The 23234-nt window shown below is 38.6% G+C and overlaps 1 protein-coding gene across 1 annotated transcript; it reads left to right on the forward strand.

The window, feature by feature from the left end:
- Positions 1-3462: 3462 nt before the first annotated feature.
- chrm4a (cholinergic receptor, muscarinic 4a) lies at positions 3463-22560 on the forward strand. The gene is made up of 7 exons (XM_077609083.1): positions 3463-4064; positions 14474-15072; positions 16818-16972; positions 17064-17268; positions 18496-18579; positions 18694-18963; positions 19444-22560. The coding sequence occupies exons 1-7, from the start codon at positions 4010-4012 to the stop codon at positions 19687-19689; spliced, it is 1614 nt and encodes a 537-aa protein (XP_077465209.1). The 5' UTR covers positions 3463-4009; the 3' UTR covers positions 19690-22560.
- Positions 22561-23234: the final 674 nt, after the last annotated feature.

Raw genomic sequence — 23234 nt, forward strand, 5'->3', positions numbered from 1 at the left:
TAATTTGCTCTATTAATTTACTCTTGAAAAAATATATGTTCCATATTAAGATGAAATGGAATGCCATTCATTCATGCCACCCCCTAAAACTAAACCTTACATTTCCCCTTCTGTTTGCAAAAAAGAAAATTCACCTTTCATGAATGTAACTATGTATGGTGTAGCGACAGGCAGAGTAATATATATATATATATATATATATATATATATATATATATATAGAGAGAGAGATATAGAGATATAGAGATATAGAGATATAGAGATATAGAGATATAGAGATATAGAGATATAGAGATATAGAGATATATAGAGATATATAGAGATATATAGATATATAGATATATATAGATATATAGATATATATAGATATATAGATATATATATATATTATATATATATATATATATATATATATATATATATATATATATATATATATTTTATATATATATATATATTTTATATATATATATATATATATCTATATATATATATCTATATCTATATATATATATATATAGATATATATATATATATATATAAAATATATATATATTATATATATATATATATATAAAATATATATATATTATATATATATATATATATATTTTATATATATATATTTTATATATATATATATATATAGATAGATATATATATATATATATATATATATATATATATAGATATAGATATAGATATAGATATAGATATAGATATATATATATATATATATATATATATATATATATATATATATATATATATATATATACACACAATAATTGTTGTCCGCTTGTATCTCCAATGGTTGCCATTCAGAGACAATTATTTGATTGGGCCAGTGGTACTCAAGAGCATCACTAGGCAACAGAAACGTGTTTTTCAGTCACACTGATTTCCACCAGTGACTCTATCAATTTTAACTATAAAAATGTAGTAACTTATTTTTTTTTCCTATTAATTGAATTACTGCTGGTTTAGTTGTTCACTTGCATGGAAAGCGGATGCATTGGTAGATACGTAAATGCTATCATGTATTGGTGTGCATCATATCATATTTTAATTGAATCTTAAATGTTTTGCAGCTCAGCTTAGAGTCGATTTCTGTTTTTCTTCATGGTGCCTCCTTTTTAATTGGATAATATGGTAATTAACTTGACTGCCACTGTTACTTCAAAGCCATTATGGTATTAGTTTAGCTTTGAAGTGACAGCAGCTGTTAAAGCAGGTCAGGCTCCTTCGAGAAGGTCTTGCTGAGGGCATCGTAGCCACTAGGGGAGTCCCCAAACTTGGGGTTGACACTATATTTGCTCAAGATATTTACGCAGTGATCCTCAGAGTTCGATATTTATATTTTTTATTATCTTAAATCTGATTCATTAATTGCGGACATGTTATGTAGTTGCTGCAGTTATCATTTTTCTGGGGTAGCAGGTGGTCATAGTTAGTATTTGTAAATAGTACACTTGTATTTATTTCCATAATTATTATTACTTTCACACCTGACTTTTAGAACAAGGATCATCTCATAATGAAGCTACTTCTTCTCTTTAGCACTGACTAGCACTTGTGGTCAGTTTTGACCCAAAAGGATCTGTCACTAAATTGGTATTCTTCTGACAATTTACATATTTTCTGCACCAGCTTCAGTGAAAGGAGATGGAGCGCAGCCATCGATTTCCTATCAGACACCAGCAAATCCAACTTTTTGCACCTTAATTGGTAACACTCTTGTTTGGAACTTTTGATATGTGATATTTTATTTGAATCTAATTGTATTGTTCTATTCCTTCTCATTACACCTTCTTGGTAGCTCCCAGATGATGAATGTTGTTAAGCATAGAAAGATCTTTAGATGACAATATTGCGACTAAAACGTGTTACATAAGGCAACAAACTGCACAGCAGGCTCAGCGCATGATAATCACATGTTGGGTTGAACCCAGATTCTGTGTAGAACTGCCGATATTGTCTCTTGAATGAAGCTTCGTTTTTCTTGGAAATTGCAGATACTTATTTTTCTGTCTCATCATCTGGACTTTGCCTGTTTCTGAGGAATCTTGCTTATGGGAGCAGTTTAATGGGCACAGAGGCACTAGGAAGATAATCACTACGGATAATCTTTCTAGCTATCTGATGATTGGGCCTTTTGCTAACTTTGGTCATAAGATGGGAAAATGTTCATATCGCTGGCTAGCCTGCCCTATGTTCTTTTGACTTTCAAAAGAGAATATAACACAAGCAAGAGAAAAGTCAGATATTAGCCAATTCCCTCAAAAAACATGTTGACTTTGCCTGCATTTGCATGAGTATAATTGAAGTAATTTCCCAGTTTAAATATACATTTCACCTCGTGTTTTATGTCCGTTGAAACCAAATTTGTACCCGTGTAACATGTTTTCAAGGAACACGTGAGAGAATTAAATTTAACTGGCAGATGGGAAGAGGTAAATAATCATTCACCATTTCCACAGTTTTCTCACTCACTCTACTTTTGTCAAATAACGTGAAGGGTTTTTAAAAAAATATATTTTGTATTTTTACTCATGGTGCCATTTGGAATTTTTGCTCCACCAATTGCACGTGATTGGTCGAGTGAATCAGAAATTGTTGAAGTGGAGTGGCATGCTGCCTTTTTGTATAATTCAGTTGTATTGAACTTGTTGGGCACAATATTTCAGCATTTAATCTTCAATGGCACATTTAAGAAATATTTACAAACATTTTTCGAACATTCCTTTTTTTTTCTCCATTTTCCTATATCCAAGAATCATTTCAACATTACAATAGATGGGCAAACCGGTACTCAAGGGCCGCTTTGGGGGTGGGTTTTTGTTCCAACCAATCAAGAGGACACCTTTTCACCAATCTGGTGTCCAACAAGTGCAATCAGTGGATTGCAGTCAGGTGAGCCACCGCATATACAAAATATGACGAGAAGCAAAGAGCCGCACGTGGCTCGAGAGCCTCGTGTTCACCACCTTGGGTTAACCTCCTAGGACCTGGTGTCTACATGTGTGGGCATCACATCTTTGGTTCTCACAAGATTACAATGATAAATTTTGGACTACAAGGGCCTAGCGTCCACTCATGATGTGGACATCATTTTTCTCAGAAACTACATGTAAAAAGATAATTCTTTTTTACACTCATCAAGTCCCAATTAGCCTAAACATTAGAGAGAAAATAATAATGCATGCCTTGCAAGAGTCTGGGTCTTAGGAGGTTAAACCAGGAGTGTCCAAACTATTCCACAAAGCGCCACAGTGTGTGCAGGTTTTCATTCCAACCCATCAAGAGGAAGCCTTTTCACCAATCTGGTATCCTACAAGTGTAATCAGTGGATTGAAGTCAGGTGCTTCTTGTTTTCTGCAGAAATCTCATTGGTCAAAGTGTCTGTGCTGGATTGGTTGGAACAAAAAACTGCACCCACAGCAGCCCTCAAGGACCGGTTTGGCCACCCCTGGGTTAAACTGTGCTGTATCGGTTGGAGCAAAAACCCGTACCCACAGGGGCCCCCGAGGACCAGTTTGCCACCAGGACCACCCCTGCAATAGATTAATTATTTTTAAGAATAAATCTGTCTCCCTTTTTTTGTAAAAAACAACAACTTTGGTGTTACAAAGGGTGGCACGTGACGTCACGCGCCCTTCTTTCCACGCGCGCGCGACGCGCTCCTGCAAAATCCACTCACTCAGTTGGGAACAGGCGCACATGCTTCTTCGTTCGCTCCGTTCAGTTCCAAAACACACATTTGAAGCAATGTTTGTCATGACTTCAGTTCCCTCCTTTATTCCATCGTAGATGTCACGCACGCGGAGAGACGCATCATGACAGGTGCGCGCGCTCCATCGGATCCACTGAGTGCGAAGACTAAGCCCGACGCGCACCATTAAGGTGGTCTCGGAACCAGCGACCTGGATCGTTCATTTGCTCAGGGGGCAAAACAACCTGAGTGGGTAGGAAGGAGGAAGAACGCCTCGGAAAACGTTGGACATGCGACATGAGTAACATCGGTGATGGAGTTGGAGGGCTTGTGCCCCTCTGGAACTTCAATGGTGAGTCTGAAATCTTCCTTATTTTTGGCTTTTAACTCTTTAACCTGGGCGCGTTGATGAAAATGCGGGCAATTTTGTTTGTGGGGCGCGTGTGGGCTTTCAGGCTGTAGTCCTGAATCTTGCGCGCAATCCAATGGACGCACAATATTGCGCAATGAAACGAGAGATGCGTCGAGTATCGTCTTTTCAGTTCAGCAGGGTAAAACTATACAGTGTAGTATGTGAAATGGAGTGATGTATAGATTTGATAGACTGACTGCACTTAACTTTACTAGTCGGAGGATCCTTGGTTCTGTTTTTTTTGTGTCTTTGTCAATGTCTAAATGGAAGGGTTCTACCCTACATTACATCCTTAGATTTGGAATTTTCATTTTCTTCCCAAAATGACTTCATTGTTTAGAGGTTATCTAGTTATCCCTCTAAAATATTGTGGCAGGTGGAATTAAACGGTTTTCCAGTTGATGGCACAAAGCATAATTAGGCACTGTACCCATCATTATTTAAAGAGACAACCTTGTCGTTTCACTGATTTATTTCTTAATTCATGAAATGCGTATCTTGAATGATCAGTGCTGGGAATGTGTATAATTTGAGAACAATTGAGTTGTGTATCTTGGAGTTATACGAGTATACGGCTGGCCATCGATTCAGGGTGTCCCCCGCCTCTGGCCCGGAGTCAGCTGGGATAGGCTCCAGCACCCCCTGCGACGCAAATGAGGATAAAGTGGTTCAGAAAATGAGAGGAGATCTTGGAGTTATAGCAAGAAACTGTTTGTGCGAGCTGCCAGGATTTTTGGAGAAGGGCCTGAAAAGGGCGTCGGGTGACGTCACCTAGAATGGTCCTGTTCCGACCATAAGATGCCCCCTCTAAGTGGCTACCCGCATTGTGGGTGGCAGGCGTTGGCGTCTCATGCAGCAGTGGGCGACATCCGATGCCTTTCGGCTCTAGGCCTTCCAAGGGTTCACCAATTTTTTAGCCTTACTTCTGAAAGAAGTGGTGAAATGATTATGACCTCCATCACCAAAATACAGCTTAACTGCGTTTTGTGTGATGTGGGGGTCCCTGCGGCCGGGAGGTCTTTCAATGGTGGATCCAGTCAGCTAGTGGATGTGTACAATACTGCCAAGGGCATGCTAAATTTCAACTGACATTTACCTATGGCCATCCCTTTACGAGATGCTCAGATTTTTCGCTTTTCTTCACGAGAGTGACGCTTTTCACCAAGCCTCGCTGACATGGTAGATGAGTCTGTCCCCAATCTGCCCCCTGTCAAAGAAGAAGAAAATTTCAGGAGAGAAACAAAAAGAAGCCAGGAGAACCCAGAAGAAAGTCCTTATCGAGGACACCCAGGCTTCCAAATCATATTTTACACCCCATATGCTGTCTAAATACAACTCCAGCACTTCAAGACGCTCTTCATTGAAGTGATAATTCACTACATGGCTTATCAAAAAATACCCCCTCAAAATAGTTTTGTTGTTGTTGTTGTTCTTGGAGTGATCATGAATGGGTTAAGCTCTGAACAAACAGAATAAATAAATAAACACAAGCACATCCTTATTTTAGCCAGGCCCATATGAGCAATGTGAAAAATTTTAATGAATGAAAAAAATATTTGCACTTCAAAACACTCGAAAATATTTTTTCAAAGTTCAAATGAATGACATGCCATTAATCAATTTCCTTCCAAAAGGAATTGTGAATTAATGAGAGAAAATAACATTCCATGCAAGTCCATAACACAAAATGCACAATAAGGACTTAGTAATTAAATAGAACAAAAAGGCTGAAAGTGTTTTCTTCACAATACTTGCTCCAAGGTTTCCTTTTTTCACCTTTTTAAATTATGTATGTATATTTTATATTGTACCAGTCATAAAGCACACAAGTAGAGGGCCAATCACTGTGTGAATGGTTTCCTCCCAACATTATTTAGATTTAAATCACAAATCAATGTTCACATTGCAAAATGTCATTGTATTTCTTTCCACCGCAATACTGTCGTGCATGTATTAAATGTAGCCAATGGGTGCGATTTCCCAGTTATGATGATCAAGAAAAAAATGGCGCCCAAGGCTTTCTTCTTCTGCCACAGCCAATAAAGCTGTCTAAAGAAACCCCATGTCGACAGTGAGGAGCAGAAATTGCTTATTTCCCCCACTAACATACATTACATTTTCTCCATAATGACTCCCCGTCACCCCATACTGGTTCTTGCTCCCTGTTAAAGCACGTTTACGTCATAATACGTCCACCAGTAGCTCTCGGCACCTGTAATGATGTGTGATCTTCCACCCTGTTTCACACTGTAATGACCTAGTTTTGGAGGATACCACTGTTTCCCTGTCACTTGTTGTTTTGTAATCGCCGAGGCCTCCGTGTGAGAGCAGCAGATGTTGTGAAAGATAATGTTCACAAACTAGATGGCTGTGTTGCAATGTTAAATTGTAGAGAAAGCCAATTGGAGGGAGATATTATGCTTACGCTGCTGATGTTTTATTTATTGCCATCCCCATCATTAATTTAATTAAAAACTACAGATCGTCTTGCTGCATGCAGTAAGTGGTCATAAGTTCTAATGGCAACAGCACTGCATAATATTTTTGTTGCTGTTTGACGTTCGAGTTCTTACACTCGGAAGTAAGAAGTGTAAAACCAAGAACTATTTCTGAATCACCCCGTGCATTTCAGTAAAAAGAGGGCAGACAAAAATGTTTTTTTCACTTCTGTTATTTAAATGATTTTTATATTTAATGGGGGGTAATGAGTTCTCAGACAAGTCAATACCTGGAGACAAGATTTTTTTCCTCTGGTCCAAGTAGTAACTGTCCTACTCTACAGAAAGATATCTACTTAAGTGCAGTCACAAAGTATTTGGTTTTTAATTAGAAAAATATCTCTGAGCTTGTTGTCCGTGTGGTTAATTTGTCTGCATCACCGACGAAGAGATTCTGAGTTCCAATCTCATTGCAGGCTTGTCACGTGGCTTTTATTTGGGTACTTGGCCATTCCCATGTATTTGCGAAAGATGTTAGATCTAAGAGAATGGCGTTTCTAGGGGGTTCTGAAAATAGCTCATCAAGGATGGGGCATGGTGATTTCCTAGGAATTAGCTCAAAGTGATCACTTGAAAATATAAACACCCTGACAAATTGTTGCATCTTAAAATTTATGCTTTTCAAAAAATTCTTTTCAACACCAGTGACTTGACTCATAAATTAAATATATAAATTTGCATTATTCAGCACCCAATAAGCTGCTCTGAGTTCCTCGTGCCATAGGTTTGACTATGTTTTTGGCTGGTCATGTTTACCAGCACTTTGTACAGTAATCCCTTGAGATACGAGCTTAATGCGTTCCGGGACCGAGCTCGTATGTCGATTTACTCGTATCTCAAATCAACTTCTCCCATAGAAATGAACTAAATACAAATTAATTCGTTCCCACCCTCTGAAAAAAACACCAAAAACAGGATATTTGAATGGAAAAACATATTTTTATTGGTTCTAATTCACCATCTACTAACAGAGTAACAAATAACTATACAGGCAACGTGCTCGTAACATAACATACGTAAACATAAATTCAACTTAAACGAATGATTCTGGTGGTGTTGAAGGCTCCCCTTTTTCCGCTGGCTTTTTTTGCATATTATCGACTCGGTCACGCTATCTCCAGCTAACTGTTTATCTTTTATCCATTATAAAAGAAGGCTCTCAATCTTGTTATGAATGTCACAGCGCAGCTTGGAAATTATGGTTAGTCTTTGGAAGGCTAGCATCCTTCTGCTTCAGCATGGTGCATATTGTTGAAAAACTCCTCTCGTATTGGCCAGCCAGCTCCGTCACGCGTACACACTCATGGAAAAAAATGCAACACTCCGCCCACTAGAAAGGCAGTGCACTGAAATCATAAGTAGCCTCTTGCATCTCGTATGTTCGTATCTCAAAATTTGTCTCGTATCTCAAGGTAAATATTTGCTCACAATTTTACTCGTATCTCAAATTCAAGGTATTACTGTAGTTAGAGTTGGTGGATCATTTGGGCATGAGAGGATAGTGTATAAATAAGATAGTGTCTTTCCACAGACATTACAAACTCATCAAAGCATTCCCCTTTCAGTAATTTTTCATGGCATAATTTTGACACTCTGGAGACCCAACTATTTGAATACTATTTGTTCCAGAAGTCAGTTTTCCATAACATGTCCTCTTTAATTAGCGTCAAGAGACATTCAACGTTCACTGGTTGGCTAAATGGATCTTAAAATGGAAATTGGCAATGGTGACTGATGGACCCTGATGGGTCATTTTTCATTATTTTCTCTGGAAAAGATGTATTCAAAATTGGAATAAATTAGCCACCAGATGGTGCAGTGGTTTTTTGTCCCTTGACTAGGATGCGGACAGTGTGGGATCGATTCTGACTCGGCGGCGATGTGATTGTGAGTGAGAATACTTGTCTATCTCGCCGTATGTGTGCCTCATGACTGACTGGCGACCAGTCTAGTGTTCAGTCCGCCTTTCGCTCAGAGTCAGTTGGGATAGGCTCCGGCAAAATGAATATATGGAATGAATTATAGTGAGGTCAGGACTGTCAAAAAGAATTGTCTTAAAAAAACCCATTTTGGTGTCCCGCATAAGTGTTCAAATGAGCCACATCATTCTGTGGTTGAAGAGAAACTATAAAGCAACATTGACGATGCTAAAGATAGAGTTGGAGAAGAACCTCATTGTGAACATATCAAAGAGAACATCTAATATTAAACCATGCACACGCTATCCACACAGGGCGGTGCTGGCTTCATACTGTGTAATATGGATTGGCAATGCTATGATGTGCTCTGCTGGAGTGCAGCAGAGACTCGGGGACTGTGTCTTCTAGAGAGAGGGAGGCCTCTGGCTAAAATATGACACACTCTGAGTTGTTCTTCAAGCTACAAATTGCACTTAGCAAACTAAAACATGTGTGTTAATGTGTGTTTGTGTGAAATACATCTCATGTTGAAATGAATTTAGAAATAGAATGCTTAAGACACATCCGTGTGGCTTTCCCATCCCCCACAGCTTTTCTTTCTCTGATGTCGTCTTGGGTAAAGCAATCCTCTATTCAAGGATCAATGCTACTATTTGGTCTGAGAAAACGAGTCTGACCATACTGCAGGAAAGCACATTGTTTTATTAAGATTCAAACCTGCTACGTAATGGCCATGTGCTGTTATGATGGTGAATTGCAAAAGATGAAAAATTAACTACTATAATACTATGAGAAACAACTAATATATCAGTGACTCTAAAGTAAAATGTTTAGTTTTGCGTTTAGTTTTGTGAGGATCAGCAGTACAAATTAAAATGAATGACTTTATTCTCAGTATATTTTTTTGTTTTAATTTATTTCAGATCTCAACTCTGTACGCAGTTTGTTTGTTCAGATGAAATCTCTTGCCATCTGTCAATCGTTTCTTCCGGTGTTCCCTAGGCTCTGTTTTGGGCCTCCTAGGTTTAGCAGAGGTTTTTAGAAACTATATAAAGGTTAAATGAGGGTTGCAATGGGATTGAAAATGTCCGATTATAGTTTCTCTCTCTTAGGTGCGGTATATTATATTAAACAATGACATTTTTATGGTGTATTGATTCTAATTTATACGGTTACAAAGTATTGTAATATGTCACCATATCGATTATTCTCACAACTGCATCTCTATTTTCTCACTTTTCTGATCTGCATCTTTTAGGGGATTATTAATTAAAGCAAAAAAAAACTGTGAAATCTGAATAATTTATCATTTTGCTTTAGGTGGGGTGTGTCGTAAAAAACAAAAAAAGTCTTAAGGCGAGCGTTGGTCTCATATTTGTTAGGGCTTTCTTTATCGGTTTGAAGTAAGAATTTTTCTTTGGCATTTTACTTGTACTTTCTACTATGTTTTTCTAGGAGCAACTCCACTAAGTCAAACTCAGTGCATTTGAGACTGAAAGCTGTCCTGTGAGATTCAGTTCTTCATCCAATAAGCCAAACAAAAAAAGAGTGCACAAACAGAGCTTTTTGTTGTTTAATTCTTTCAATGTTGTCTTTTGTCTTTTTTTTTTTTTGTATCATTGACTCCACAGTGAATTCCAAAAATATGGTGTCCAAAATGCTTGCGGGTATTGAAGTTGAAACAAGAAAATATTTGCCAGAAAAAAATTATTATCTTTGATATTAACTTGTTTGTCTTTGTATTTGTAGTTTTGTTCAAATCCTTGTCGTCTGCTTTTTAAAATGTCCCAATACAATTGGGACTTACAGTCATTTTAGGATCAACAAAACTCAACTCATTTGGTACACTGACACAACAAATTCTTTCCATTGATTATTTTCAATAACTTCCCAAATTTTTACTTTGTTTACCACAAACATTCCTTATAAGGCATCTTAAGTGTTACCAGCACGGTGCTTCTGACATAAATTCGAAACATGAGAGGCTGAGGTGATGAAATCAACAGTAATGCAGATCATATCTGCCTTTGTTTTCATATCATCGTGAGCCTTGTACACCTGTGCTTCTTCAAGTGCAGCGCAAACAGTTGGAACCCTGTTTCTCGTAATATACTGAACAAAATATCAACTTGCATCTTTTGAATTGCTGCCATTTTCAACTCAAAAATCTTATGCTTTCGTGTATGTGCACAAAACACAGACTTCTGTGAACTTTTGTTCACAAGTCTATCTCATTCTATCTTTGCGCACACCTCCCCTTCTTCCATGTTACTACATCTACTTAACACGTGTGACATATCAAAATGCTGACTATTGCTCAGGTGTGTCTTAGACTGGCCACCATCAAATGCCATTATTATTGAAAAAATTTCAAGGGAGAGTCCAAAAAGTAGTCAATATACAGACTGGCCATGGAAATTGTCAATTAGAGCCTCGCCTTAAGGAGGGCTATAAATTGTGCAAAATAATTCACTGATTCAGTCATTATTTTTGGACATCCACCGCTGTCAATGGCAGTGACACGAGTTAACAAGGAATTAACCTACAGCATGCATTCCCACGCAATTTCTCTCAAAATTGAGTTTTCTAGTTGAGATCATGTTTATTGCTGATTTTGATCTTTTCTCATTACTGCCTACAATGCAGGTCTGATGCGACTTTTTACTCATTTTTCTTCTATGCACTACTGCGTCAAACTGCATTCATTTCATTTAGGAAAAAGGGACCTTTGACGGCATCTGTTAAAAAAAAAAGAAGTTAATTTTATGAGGCATGCGCCAGAAGTATAATGAGCTTTCATCTCGAACGCAGGTTTAATTTTTGCTGACTGTTCACCTAACTAAACTGCCTCATCCGCTCTTTGAACTAGAGGAGTGAGATGGTTGCAGACCAAAATTGTTTCCGACTGCCATCAGCGGACGGGAGAGATTTGACGCCTTCTCAAACATAGGTGAATGGTAAAAAAAAAAACCTTCCGAATGTGTTTTGAACCAAGGAATGACCACCAAACATGAGTAAAAGATAAAAAAAATAAAAATAAAAGATACCTTTGATGTCGGCATTCGTCCAATCCCTTTGACCGGCAATTGCTGCCAGTTCTTCCACTTCAAATGGATTGGACGTTTACTAGTGACAAACTCATTTAAGAAGGACCTTTACTATAGCTAATGCCACTGACATACTTAATGAAGACCTATAGAAGATAAACACAATGGTCTTTTTTTGTAAATAATATATGACTATTTATCAATATTTATTATGATAAAGGGTGGCACGGTGGTAGGATGGTTAGCATGTTTGCCTCACAGTTTCAGATCGAAGGTTCAGATTCCCAGAGAATTCCAACCTTCCTGTGTGGAGTTCTCCCTGAGCCCGCGTGGGTTTTCTCCAGGTACGCCAGTTTAACATCCCAAAAACATGCATGGTAGGCTGGTTGAGAGAATGAATGCTTGTCTTCTTGACTGGCAATCAATTTAGGGTGTCCCCCACCCACTGCCCAGAGTAGCCTGGGATAGGCTGCAGCCGTGTGTAGTCGATTGGTCGCCGGTCTTTTGGTCGCCCGTTGTCGCGATCCGGGCGACCAAAAGACAGCGACCAAAAGACCGGCGACCAAAAGACCGACGACCAAAAGGCCGGCGACAAAACAAGGTAAAACAACACGGTCTACGCATCAATAAAAGCCAACAATGGCCCTGAGCAGTTTCACTGAGCCGACGTGTGAGTGTATAAGAGTTTGTATGTACATGAGTTGTCCCCTTAGGAAGGTATGTCAGTCAGGTTCTTAACAAGTTATCCAACCAAAAACAGTAAAAGTCTGGGAAATTTTGAGCTTTTCTTTAGCCTAATAATTAATAGGGCATTAAGTATGACTAAATAGTAATTCACAGTTTGTATTTAGGGAATTTGAGCAACGATTTAAATGGTAATTATCAATAACCTTCCGGGCGACCAAAAGACCGGCGACCAAAAGATCGGCGACCAAAAGACCGGCGACCAAAAGACCGGCGACCAATCGACCGTGTACCGGCTGCAGCACCCCTTACAACCCTTGTGAGGATAAGTGTACGGAGAATGATTGAATGAATGACGACAAAATGCTTGTATTTAAACTCTACTATTATATTGAAGACTAATGCTCAACAAAGATGATGTATCTTAATTTTAAATGATTTCCCCAATAATACGTATGCTTAGTTTTACATACATTTTCATATTTAAGAATTACACATTGAAGACACTAGCATGAGTTAGAAAATGCAATTTTCGTCCCTAACCAGTTTTTGTGAGGAAAAAAAACAAACAAACCCTCGAAAAACAAACACTTCGAAGTGACTTCTGCTGCAGTACAGCGCTGAACTTTGCTGAACGGTAATCGTCGCATCCGGTAAATTGCCGACGGCCTCATTTGCATATTGAACTTGGACTGTCAGTTTGACTGTTTGAGAGTGCAGACGGAATGTTTTTGTTCCCTGTGACCGTGCACGCTAAAACAATGCATGCACGGCTTTCTCTCTATTCGTGCACGTTAGAGGAATTGCTGAGAAAAGCATTCATACTAATGTGATTGCGTATAAATTTTGGACCTGCTTTGCTCCTAATCTCCAGTGAGTTTACGAGGCATTAGTTAAATGTGTCAAATTTCCACCCGATAATAAACGACAAATATTAGCACCGCAATTATTTCTGCAAGCAGCGTAACTTTGAGGAGATTTTTAATCTGAAATGACATGGCATTAGAACAAACAATAACAATAACAGAATTCCGGTACATAATGCCTCTTGGCCCTACTGAATAATTCTGAAAAATATTAGTAAATATATGAGTCCATGTTTTAAAAAAAAGTGGGCTCATTGCTCTTCATCTCCTGCTGACTTTGTTCTTCACTTATAATACATCCGCTGAATGGTATCATGGGAAAGCAGTCCCATTGTTAAATTGCTTGGAAGAACTTGACTCAGCAATGTTCCTGAAAAATATGTATCGAAACTTCAAAGCACCAAGCGAATATATTTATTGTACAGAGCGATTATAACCTCAGCTGTGCACTTGTTTATTTGCACGTTCCTTGTAAATGTTCAATATTACATTATTCATCACCAATTTGTGCGGCATTGTGCATTTCAATTCTATTGTATTCATTACATGATACAAAATCTCATGATGCTGCATTTTTGGGTGAACGTCATTATTTATCAAAGAAGAAATACGACCCTACATTCAACTCAGAAATTAAAATGTTTACGGGGTAGTAACAGAGTTACACAATTATCTTCTAAAAAAGGTACATAAGTACTGCTATATTTTAAATTTCACCTATTAACAGAGGTGGGGGGGGGGTTGCTTGTTCATGCCAATATGACTGCCTCAAAAATATGTATACTAACTGCCTGTATTCATTCATATTCAACACCACTTATTCGTGTCAGGGTACTAGGGCCTATCCCAGCTGACTTTCGGCGAAAGGCGGACTTCATCAAAAACTGGTCTCCAGTCAGTCGTAGGGTAAACTTTGTGTTGGCCGCACATTTTTGGCAATGAAAAATAAAAAGTCGCATATAGAAATAATTTGAAATTAAAGACTAGTTAGCTAGGATAGACTTCAGCCTATAGCAGAGCAGCCAACTACTCCGGAATTTCAAGAGTTTACCCGGAAATACAAGGCAAACTCCGGGACTCCAGGCAAACTCCCTAAACTCCGGAAATCCAAAAAAATTACCAATTAATTAACTGGTCTTTGTTCCAATCCATCCAGTGCCAACCCTTTAACCAATGGTGTCTTCTAAAATAAGTAGCACCTGACTGCAACCAGTTTGAGACCCCTGGCTTAAAACGATAATGTACGATCCGACTTGACAGGCTTTCAGGTTGTAAAAACTTGCTCGACGGTCTTTCCGAATAACTGGCCGTACATCTTTCTTTTCACGCTAACAGGCTCCTCAGTCAACCAGTCCGGCGACCCGTCGGCCAACGAAAGCTGCAACCTGTCCGCCAACGACTCGTTGTTCTGCTCGCCAGAGGACAACGGCGCGGGAACCGGCAGTCCCTACAAGGCGGTGGAGATGTTTTTCATCGCCTTGGTCACCGGCTCACTTAGCCTTGTGACTGTCACGGGGAACATTTTAGTCATGCTCTCCATCAAGGTCAACCGCCACCTACAAACTGTCAATAACTATTTCTTGTTCTCATTGGCATGCGCTGACCTGATCATTGGGATCTTTAGCATGAATTTGTACACTGTTTATATCATCGTGGGACACTGGCCACTCGGACCCGTGGTCTGCGATCTGTGGCTGGCTTTAGATTACGTGGTGTCCAACGCGTCCGTGATGAACCTGTTGATTATCAGTTTTGATCGCTACTTTTGCGTGACCAAGCCCCTCACGTACCCTGCCAGAAGGACGACAAAGATGGCGGGCTTGATGATTGCGGCCGCCTGGATCTTATCTTTCATCCTTTGGGCCCCCGCCATCTTGTTCTGGCAGTTCATCGTTGGGCAGCGGACAGTGCCACCTGGAGAGTGTTATATACAGGTACGCTAAGAAAAAGTACTCTTTTGGGAAGAACGTGCAATCGTCTCGAATTAAATCTCTCCATTTCAACTCCAAATAAGCGTGAATGCAAACCGCAGATGGCGGAGTCCCTGAGAGGCTAGGAGTGGAATGTTCTTTTTGGAACGATCGGCAAATTACTTTTGCCCGGAGATCCATTCCAAAAACCTGCAAATTACACATTAAAATCCTAATTAGTCCTTTAAAAAGTCTATTACGATAAAACTATTTCTTTGAAAGGAAGGACACTCCTGAAAGAATGCTTATACGGTATATATGAACATGTCGTTTTATTACTATAGGGAATGTTTTACATACAATAGCTGTAGAGGTCAGTAAAAATAGTTCAATTTAAAAAAAAACAGTGCTATTGAACGGAAAGTTTGGAAATATGTTCGAAACAATACACAAGAGACAAAGAAGGCTGCATCACACCGTGTCAGCATTCGCTGACATTATTTACCGGTTTGCTGTACTCTGAGGAACCAAAGAGAGAGTGAGAGTGGAACTTAAGAGTTTCGCATGCTTTGACCCAGTCAGTATGAGATGTGGCAAAATTTCCCATGTGTTTGTAAAAGTATATATTCACTGTACATACTGACCAGAGACGGAAACTTGCCAGCCATGATAGAGGGCAGTTAAAACTCACCGTCCATGCAACTTCATGTGGGAAGCATTTTTCGCAGTCACACTAAGGTTGAACACATCTAATAATGTTGATGAAGCAACCCGCTTCGTAAAAGCACAGCAATCCTGCTGTAATGCTGTGCTAACAATTTGGACCTTGAATCGTTCATTCAATTTGAAATATGATTGGTCTTTTTTCAATTTCAAAGAACAACACATCTTTCTCTTTTTCTTTGACAAGAACAGCCTTGCTTCCCAAAGAGTGACTTTTTGTTCTAATGAATATTTTTTATTAATTTATATTTTAATAAAATATAATCATAAATGATATATTTTTTTAATTGATTGAAGAAAAAAAAATACAGGACCCAAAATGGCAGGTCTCACCTGTAATGATCCAATGACATATACAGTAATCCCTCGAAAATCGTGGCTTCAACTTTCGCGGTTTCACTACATCGCAGATTTTTTTCTTGGGGAAATTTTATTTTGTTTTTGTTTTTTTAAGTTCATAAAAATGTGAAAATCCACGCTGAAACTCGCAAGCGGAAGTCACTCCCCTGTCCTCCGCTTGCTACTAGAACTCAGAACTGAAGTTTAAAAAAAAGTTTTTTTAAAATAGGGTGACCCTACTTCGCGGTTTTTCCGTTTATAATAATAAACGCGATAATCGAGGGATTACTGTAGCTAATACTTAAAAAAAAAGTTTCCTATTATTTAATTCATTAGCTGCCATTGACAGTTAAAAAATGTAAATAAATTTCAACAGGTATTGCCAATTGCTGCCTTTAAATAATTATGTTTTAGTGTCATTGATCGAACTTCCAATCCAATTTCAACGTGAGGGCTGGTAGCAATCCTTCGCTGCCAACCTCTCCCGGTTAGAATGGATTGGACATTTAGCCAATGGGTGTCCTATGAAGATCTAATAATGTTGAAGAGAGGATCTTCTCTCAGGAGATGTGCTTTGCTATATTTTGTAATATTGGTCCGTTTTTGGGCTCTCCGCTAAAGCTAAGACATCACTTTGATGAAAAGCTTTTTTCCACACAAGGACGATTGCATGCCCACCAAATGATTAATATATCTGTATGTTTTAGTTCCTGTCAAACCCTGTGGCGACATTTGGCACAGCCATAGCGGCGTTCTACCTTCCAGTCATAATTATGACCGTGCTCTACATCCATATCTCGCTGGCATCCAGGAGCAGGGTTTCCAAACAAAAACCTGACAAAAAGGAGAAGAAAGGATCAAAGTAAAATTTTCATTTGATCAAATGATATACGTACATAGCAGGATTAATTGGATGTTGTGATTAGTATTCATCAGGTTCTTTATGTTCCCAGAGCACCCGGTCTGACTAAGAGCCACATGTTGAAGCAGAACAACAATAATGAACCTAGTCCTCGGACCAGTCCCCGCTTGACCCCCAAGAGGAGTTTGGACTCGACGGCCACTGTTGAAGAGGCTGTGAAGAACGGCAGAGTGGGGGCAACCAAAGCAGATGGACAGCAGACGCCGGCTCAACCCAGTCCTGGGCTCACAACGCAGGTTTGTATGTCAGTCTGTCTTTTTTGTGGGAGTACTTTAAATTTGCGTTTTTGGACATCCATCCATTCATTTTTTATATACCATTGAGCTTAGATTAAGATGGAGCCCATCTCACCTGAATGTGAAGACCCTGGACTGGTTGTTAGTCAATTTTATCAAACAACTTTTTGCACCTGTGGATATACAGATAAATACTACAATACACTGCCATTTTTACCTTATGGCTTCATGACAAATCTAGTTTTCTACTACATTCTATGTACATGTTTGTTGCTAACAAAGAAAATAGAGTGTAGGATTCTTCAGTATTTGGGTTTTACTATAATATTATACTATACTATAATAATAATAATAATAATAATAAGCATTTTAGCCTCAGCCCTAAGCAGTAGCAGCAACAGCTCTTATTGTTAAGAAAAAAAGACTACTCTGTGTGGATCAGCTTGAAAGAGCAAATCTGCATATTTAACCTCAGTCTTCAGAAGGTCCCCACCTTGTGGACTTCCTGTGTGTGGCTCCAGGTTTTTTACCTAGGTCTACAATATCTTCTGTGTCTGTGCTTGCTACTGTCTTGCTACTGCAACCACGGGAATTTCCCGAATACGGGATGAAATAAAGTTCTAATATAATCTAAACTAAGCAAGAGGAGTGTTTATATGAAAATTATTAGTGTGAGAGGAGAAAGAAAATGGACCACAATAAATGGAATTTGGTCATAAGTGATTTTTTTTATTCACCCGGCGTCATGAATAGAACTTCCAATACGACTTCAGTTGTAAATGCTTGTTGAAGAAATGAAATACCACACTTTTGAAACTTGTATACAAGTTTGGAGGCTAATGTTCACAACCTCTGATTCCTCCCACAAAGCACTTATAAATAATCAGAAGCGTCTCATGTAGGAAAATACATTCATTCATGGCACTCCTTACAATCTGGTGCACCTCTTTCTGACAAATCCTTTCAAAAATTCAGATTTTAAAGACAACTTCTCGTACTTATAGTTCATCTTCCTTTTATTGATAGTGTCTAGCAGGGTTTGGCCACCTACGAGCAGTTAGTTAGAACAACATAGTGTGTGTGAGCAGTGAAGTCAGGGCTTTCATTCAGTCAATATAGCGGACAAGCGCTTAAATTGGCAGCTTTGTCTTTCCGTCTCGTGTGTATTACTCCACTTGTACAGTCGATGTCTGGATAGCTCTCTGGACATCTGTCTATCTTGTTTAGGAGGAAAAGGAGAGCTCCAATGATTCGTCCACCGCTTTTATTCCCCCAACAGAACCAAAGGCCAGCAAGGATGTAATACCTGAGGTAAGACTTTGTGTATTATATCCTTGATAATAATTTTACGTTGGACGATATTCCACTAAGGCGTGACTGATGCAGCACCGACATTTCTCTTTCTTTCTTTATGTTTTGTAAAAGGTTCCAACTAACTCCAACCCAGTTACAGCAAGTTTGACAGATCCCTCTACGTCTAAAATCAATTCTACCTCGAGGTGGTCCAAGATAAAGATCGTGACCAAGCAGGCTGGCGACGAATGCATCACGGCAATCGAGATCGTCCCGCCGTTGGAGGGCGCCGAGAGGCACTCCATCCCCATCAGCCGCCCCAGGACCGTCGCGAGGAAATTTGCGAGCATCGCTCGGAGCCAAGTGAAGCGGAAAAGACAGATGGCCGCCAGAGAGAAGAAGGTACGTGTCGGGGATCCCCATTGGAAATAGCGCAGGCCACACGAGGTTTTTTGTCAAATTCCTGACGTATTTTTCAAGCTTTTGGATTCTGGTTGCCGGCACTCAAGTAGTTATGTTAATATTGCTAGCTCACATATCCAATGTCAAGAGAAAAATGTTGAACCCTTTGGTCAGGATAAAATAAAATAAGAACTTGCATTCAAAGAGACTGTAGACAACCTGAAGTTTCTGAATATGGATTGCGCCTCCGGCAAGTTCATATCAACTCACGAGAGGTTTTATCTGCAAAAACAGTCCGTCTTTGATAGCCTTCATTGAAATCAACGTCCAATCTTTCTCTAGCTTTCTTATCTTCAGCCTGTTAAATGAAAACAACGCCGGTCGCCTGGAGAGTCGAAATGATTGAAAGCCTACTTTTCCCTTTTCTTGCATTTCATTTCATTGCTTTTCTTTAATGTCCGCCCTTTGCCCACCTTTTAGGTGACCAAGACGATCTTTGCCATCTTGCTGGCTTTCATCATTACGTGGACCCCCTACAACGTCATGGTGCTGATCTCTACTTTCTGCCAGTCGTGCGTTCCCGACACCGTGTGGGCCATCGGCTACTGGCTGTGCTACGTCAACTCCACCATCAATCCGGCTTGTTACGCCCTTTGCAACGCCACCTTCAAAAAGACTTTTAAGAACCTGCTGCTGTGCCAATACAAGAACATCGGCACCAGATGAGCAGGCTTGAGTGAAAAGAAGAACGTCTCGGGATGGACAGAGGTATTTGTCAGATGGTCTGTCCAAGACATTTGCGGAACGGACACCTTTTTGTCGCACACAACGGAAAATTCAACCTGTAAGTCCTCCAGCTGTTTTCATACATTGAGCATAATATTAGTAGAAAAATCAATTCATCAAATTTGCTGGGGCAGAGGAGGAAGGACAATCATTTGACAGGGTTGTGGAACTTTAATTGTAGACGGGTGGATGCTCTGTGTAAGTTGATGACAAGATAATCATTTGCTGACCAAAGATGCTTGCAAGGTTTCCATTCTGTAGTCTTATAGATATTTCCCGGATGATTCCATTCATTATTTTTTTAAATATCTTGACCCTTTCCATCCAAGGCTGTGTAGTGTGTGTGAAGACTGACTTGAAACGGCATTAATGAACAGAATTCAATTGGGGAAAAAATCAAAGAACCAGTGGCTAACCAGGAAAGAATCTTAGATCCTATAAAGTGCAACACTATGATCTAATAATATCCCTATTTTATTTATTAGGCATATGATTGGCATATGCCAAGCAACCAATATTGGAAACATCAATTCACATTTGATACAAGGCCATTACTGCAGGGAGTGACGTTCATCAGCCATTGTTAGCAAAAGCCATTCATACAATATCATTATTTTACACTTGTTTTTTTATGTGCTGATTTTGAACCTGAAAAGGAAAAAAAAACATTTATGCTGCTGTATATTTTTGTTTCAGACCACAGATATGCAGCCTGTAAGGAGAGAGCAGTCTTTCAAAGCATTTACTGATTGTTTTCACTCAAAAAACCTTGAATGGCTAACAATCTGACAATTTCCAGCTGTGACATTCAGTCTCTGTCAACTATTAGTATTACTAATTGCTAGAACAAGAGCGACAGGTATGCTGCAATCTGCTTTTTTTGCACACTTTTTATCATTTACCATAAGATTTCATATATAATATTCATTTTCAAAGGTTTATTTAAGAAAAATAGCATAAAATATGTAAATTACTCGCAGTCTGAGTTGACTTAAAAAATGTAAAGTTGGGTAGAGATCATCTGTCGTATAAGATATTTTATTGTTTGAAAGATAATAATAACATTCCTATATAAGATTGTGTTTAGAGGACTGCACAAGAAATACTCCATTATTTCCATAATGTGTCCTTGTATTTGTGGAAAAGTGTCTGATTTAAAATGTTGTTATCGTGTTTCTAAGTACTAATTGCTTTTGATTGTTCCGAGGTGTACCTGAGATCCAAGGTTATACACGCATGATTTTTTCGTCAATGTTATGTCAAGCTATCAAGAAACAAATAGTTCAAGTCATTTAAATGGAACTAGGTCTTGCCTGTAATTCAAATTACATGAATTTCACGTTTGAATGCTCACCAATACTACGTACTGATTGATACCTGTCGCTGTCATGTATTAGTTTTGCAAATGTAAAGTATCATCCCAAAGAAACTGAGTATTATTTACTTTGGAATGGTCTAAGTAAATGTCATTCTTTTTAATGGGCAAATTAGAAGTGCTGATTCAGGTTAAGAAATCCCACAGGCAGAGTTCCTAGTTTGAAGTTGAAAAAGGCTACAATTAGATCATGTCTCTGTTATTTAGGGTACTGTCCGCTGTACGGACACATGGATTGTGTTTTGTGGCTGTTCATAAAGAAGTAAAATATGATATGGAGTTGCAATTAGGTGGATCATCAGCATTATGTACATGCAGTATGATGACTTTACTGAACTTGTCATGTTGCCATCATGCTTTTTGTACAAATAGCTGACTAGAGGCGATACAGTTATAGGGTGTTTCTGCAAATGCATTTCCTTGTGGACAGGGGTAGGGCATGTAAGTGGTGTGTGGAGAGTGTAGCAATCTTCTTGTTGAAACCACAATCATCATTCCCAATCATGTACACAGCTCTCAGTACACGAGTCTATGTGCTTGCTGTGTCTTTTATTTCTGTTACTCATAGTCTGATAAGAAATGACATCTTTTTTCCCCTCAGTTTCTGTTCAGTTAAGGATCACAAATTAATTAATTTTTGGTTAATGACACAAAATTGCAAGAGGGATTTTCTTCCCGAGTGGTTTGATGGCTTGACATTCTCACTGTGCTTCGACTTTGTGTGTGTCTATAATCATTTGAAGAGTTTAACATGGCACAATCAGGCATCAGACTTTAGCAAATTCCTACTATTTTGACTTGATTTCAATTTCTACTGATGTTACATAAATGATGACCGTATGAATCTTTAATTTATTCAAAGGCATGGGAATATCACTGTATATAAATGTCTCCCTTTGAGGAAAATAATGTCATGTTTCCGGATACTGGCCTATTGAAATAATGTTGGTGAATCCAAATGATCTCAAACAGGAAGCATTTAGTCTTGTCAAAAAGTGAAGGGGAAGAAAGTATATATATGTCGTTTTATACTCTATATGTCCTGTAACTGTATATGAAACTGTCCTGCAATAAGACCCCCTACTTTAGATACACAAATCGTTGTCAGGTAGCTCAAAGTACATTAGACCAATCTACTCTAACAGGCTGATTATTAGATTTAAAAATGTCTTACTTTCTTCCAAAGCCAAAATGTACAGTCATGCTTTGAAGCAAAAAACGCCCCAGTGACAAAATCTTATTCATGAAATTGTTTGTCTTTTCTTTTTTTCTTTTTGTTTCTCTTTTTTTATTTTGAGAGTGAAGCATGCTTTGTCTCAATATGGCATGGATAATAATTTCCACTGCGCAGTGCATGTACAGTATTTGTTTATAATCCAACATTGAATTGTGAATGGTGGTCTTCCTTGTAATAAATATTCAACAGGACAAATTAAGCCGGTAGAACAAAAATCTTTAATCACATCACCGATGTTGCAAATTAGTTGAAAGGTCATTTTTGTCAACTACAATAACAACTGCTTTTACAATCAATATTTTCTTTTTATCCCATTTCTTTTGGGTTGCCAGATAAGCAGTTCGAAATGACGAATTACAGTCATACCACTACTCACGAATGCCTCAAGGTACGAAAGTTTCAGGTTACGATTTTTTTTATATGCAAATGACTGATTCGAGATACAAAAAAGATCCAAGTTACAAAATCCCCCAAAAAGTAAATGCATTTCCTTATCCGTTATTTTATTTTGAATTCCCTGTATTAAGCGATTAAAAACTACAAATGCAACGTGGCACATATTTTCACACACACACACGGGGCACAAAGTAAGTCTAAAATGCACTACAAAGTGGATGGCTTTCGGCCCTGGTAGGACGGGCTCTTGTCGCCATCTGGCGGACAAACATGGGTATAACATCTATAACAGCCGCGGAGGGAGATATTTCAGCGGCGCAGGGCATATTTTCATTCGCTTTAATTTATTTCAAGACATTAGAAAATAATTCCCTTATAATATTCTCTCATTTTTGTGTTTCCTCGCATCTTTCAAAATAAATTGGGGCACTTTGACCGATTTTAAAGGGTTTAGTTGGTAGTTGTGTGAGCACCGTG

Source organism: Stigmatopora argus, chromosome 1, assembly GCF_051989625.1.
Source record: "Stigmatopora argus isolate UIUO_Sarg chromosome 1, RoL_Sarg_1.0, whole genome shotgun sequence".
In the NCBI taxonomy this organism is placed as follows: domain Eukaryota; kingdom Metazoa; phylum Chordata; class Actinopteri; order Syngnathiformes; family Syngnathidae; genus Stigmatopora; species Stigmatopora argus.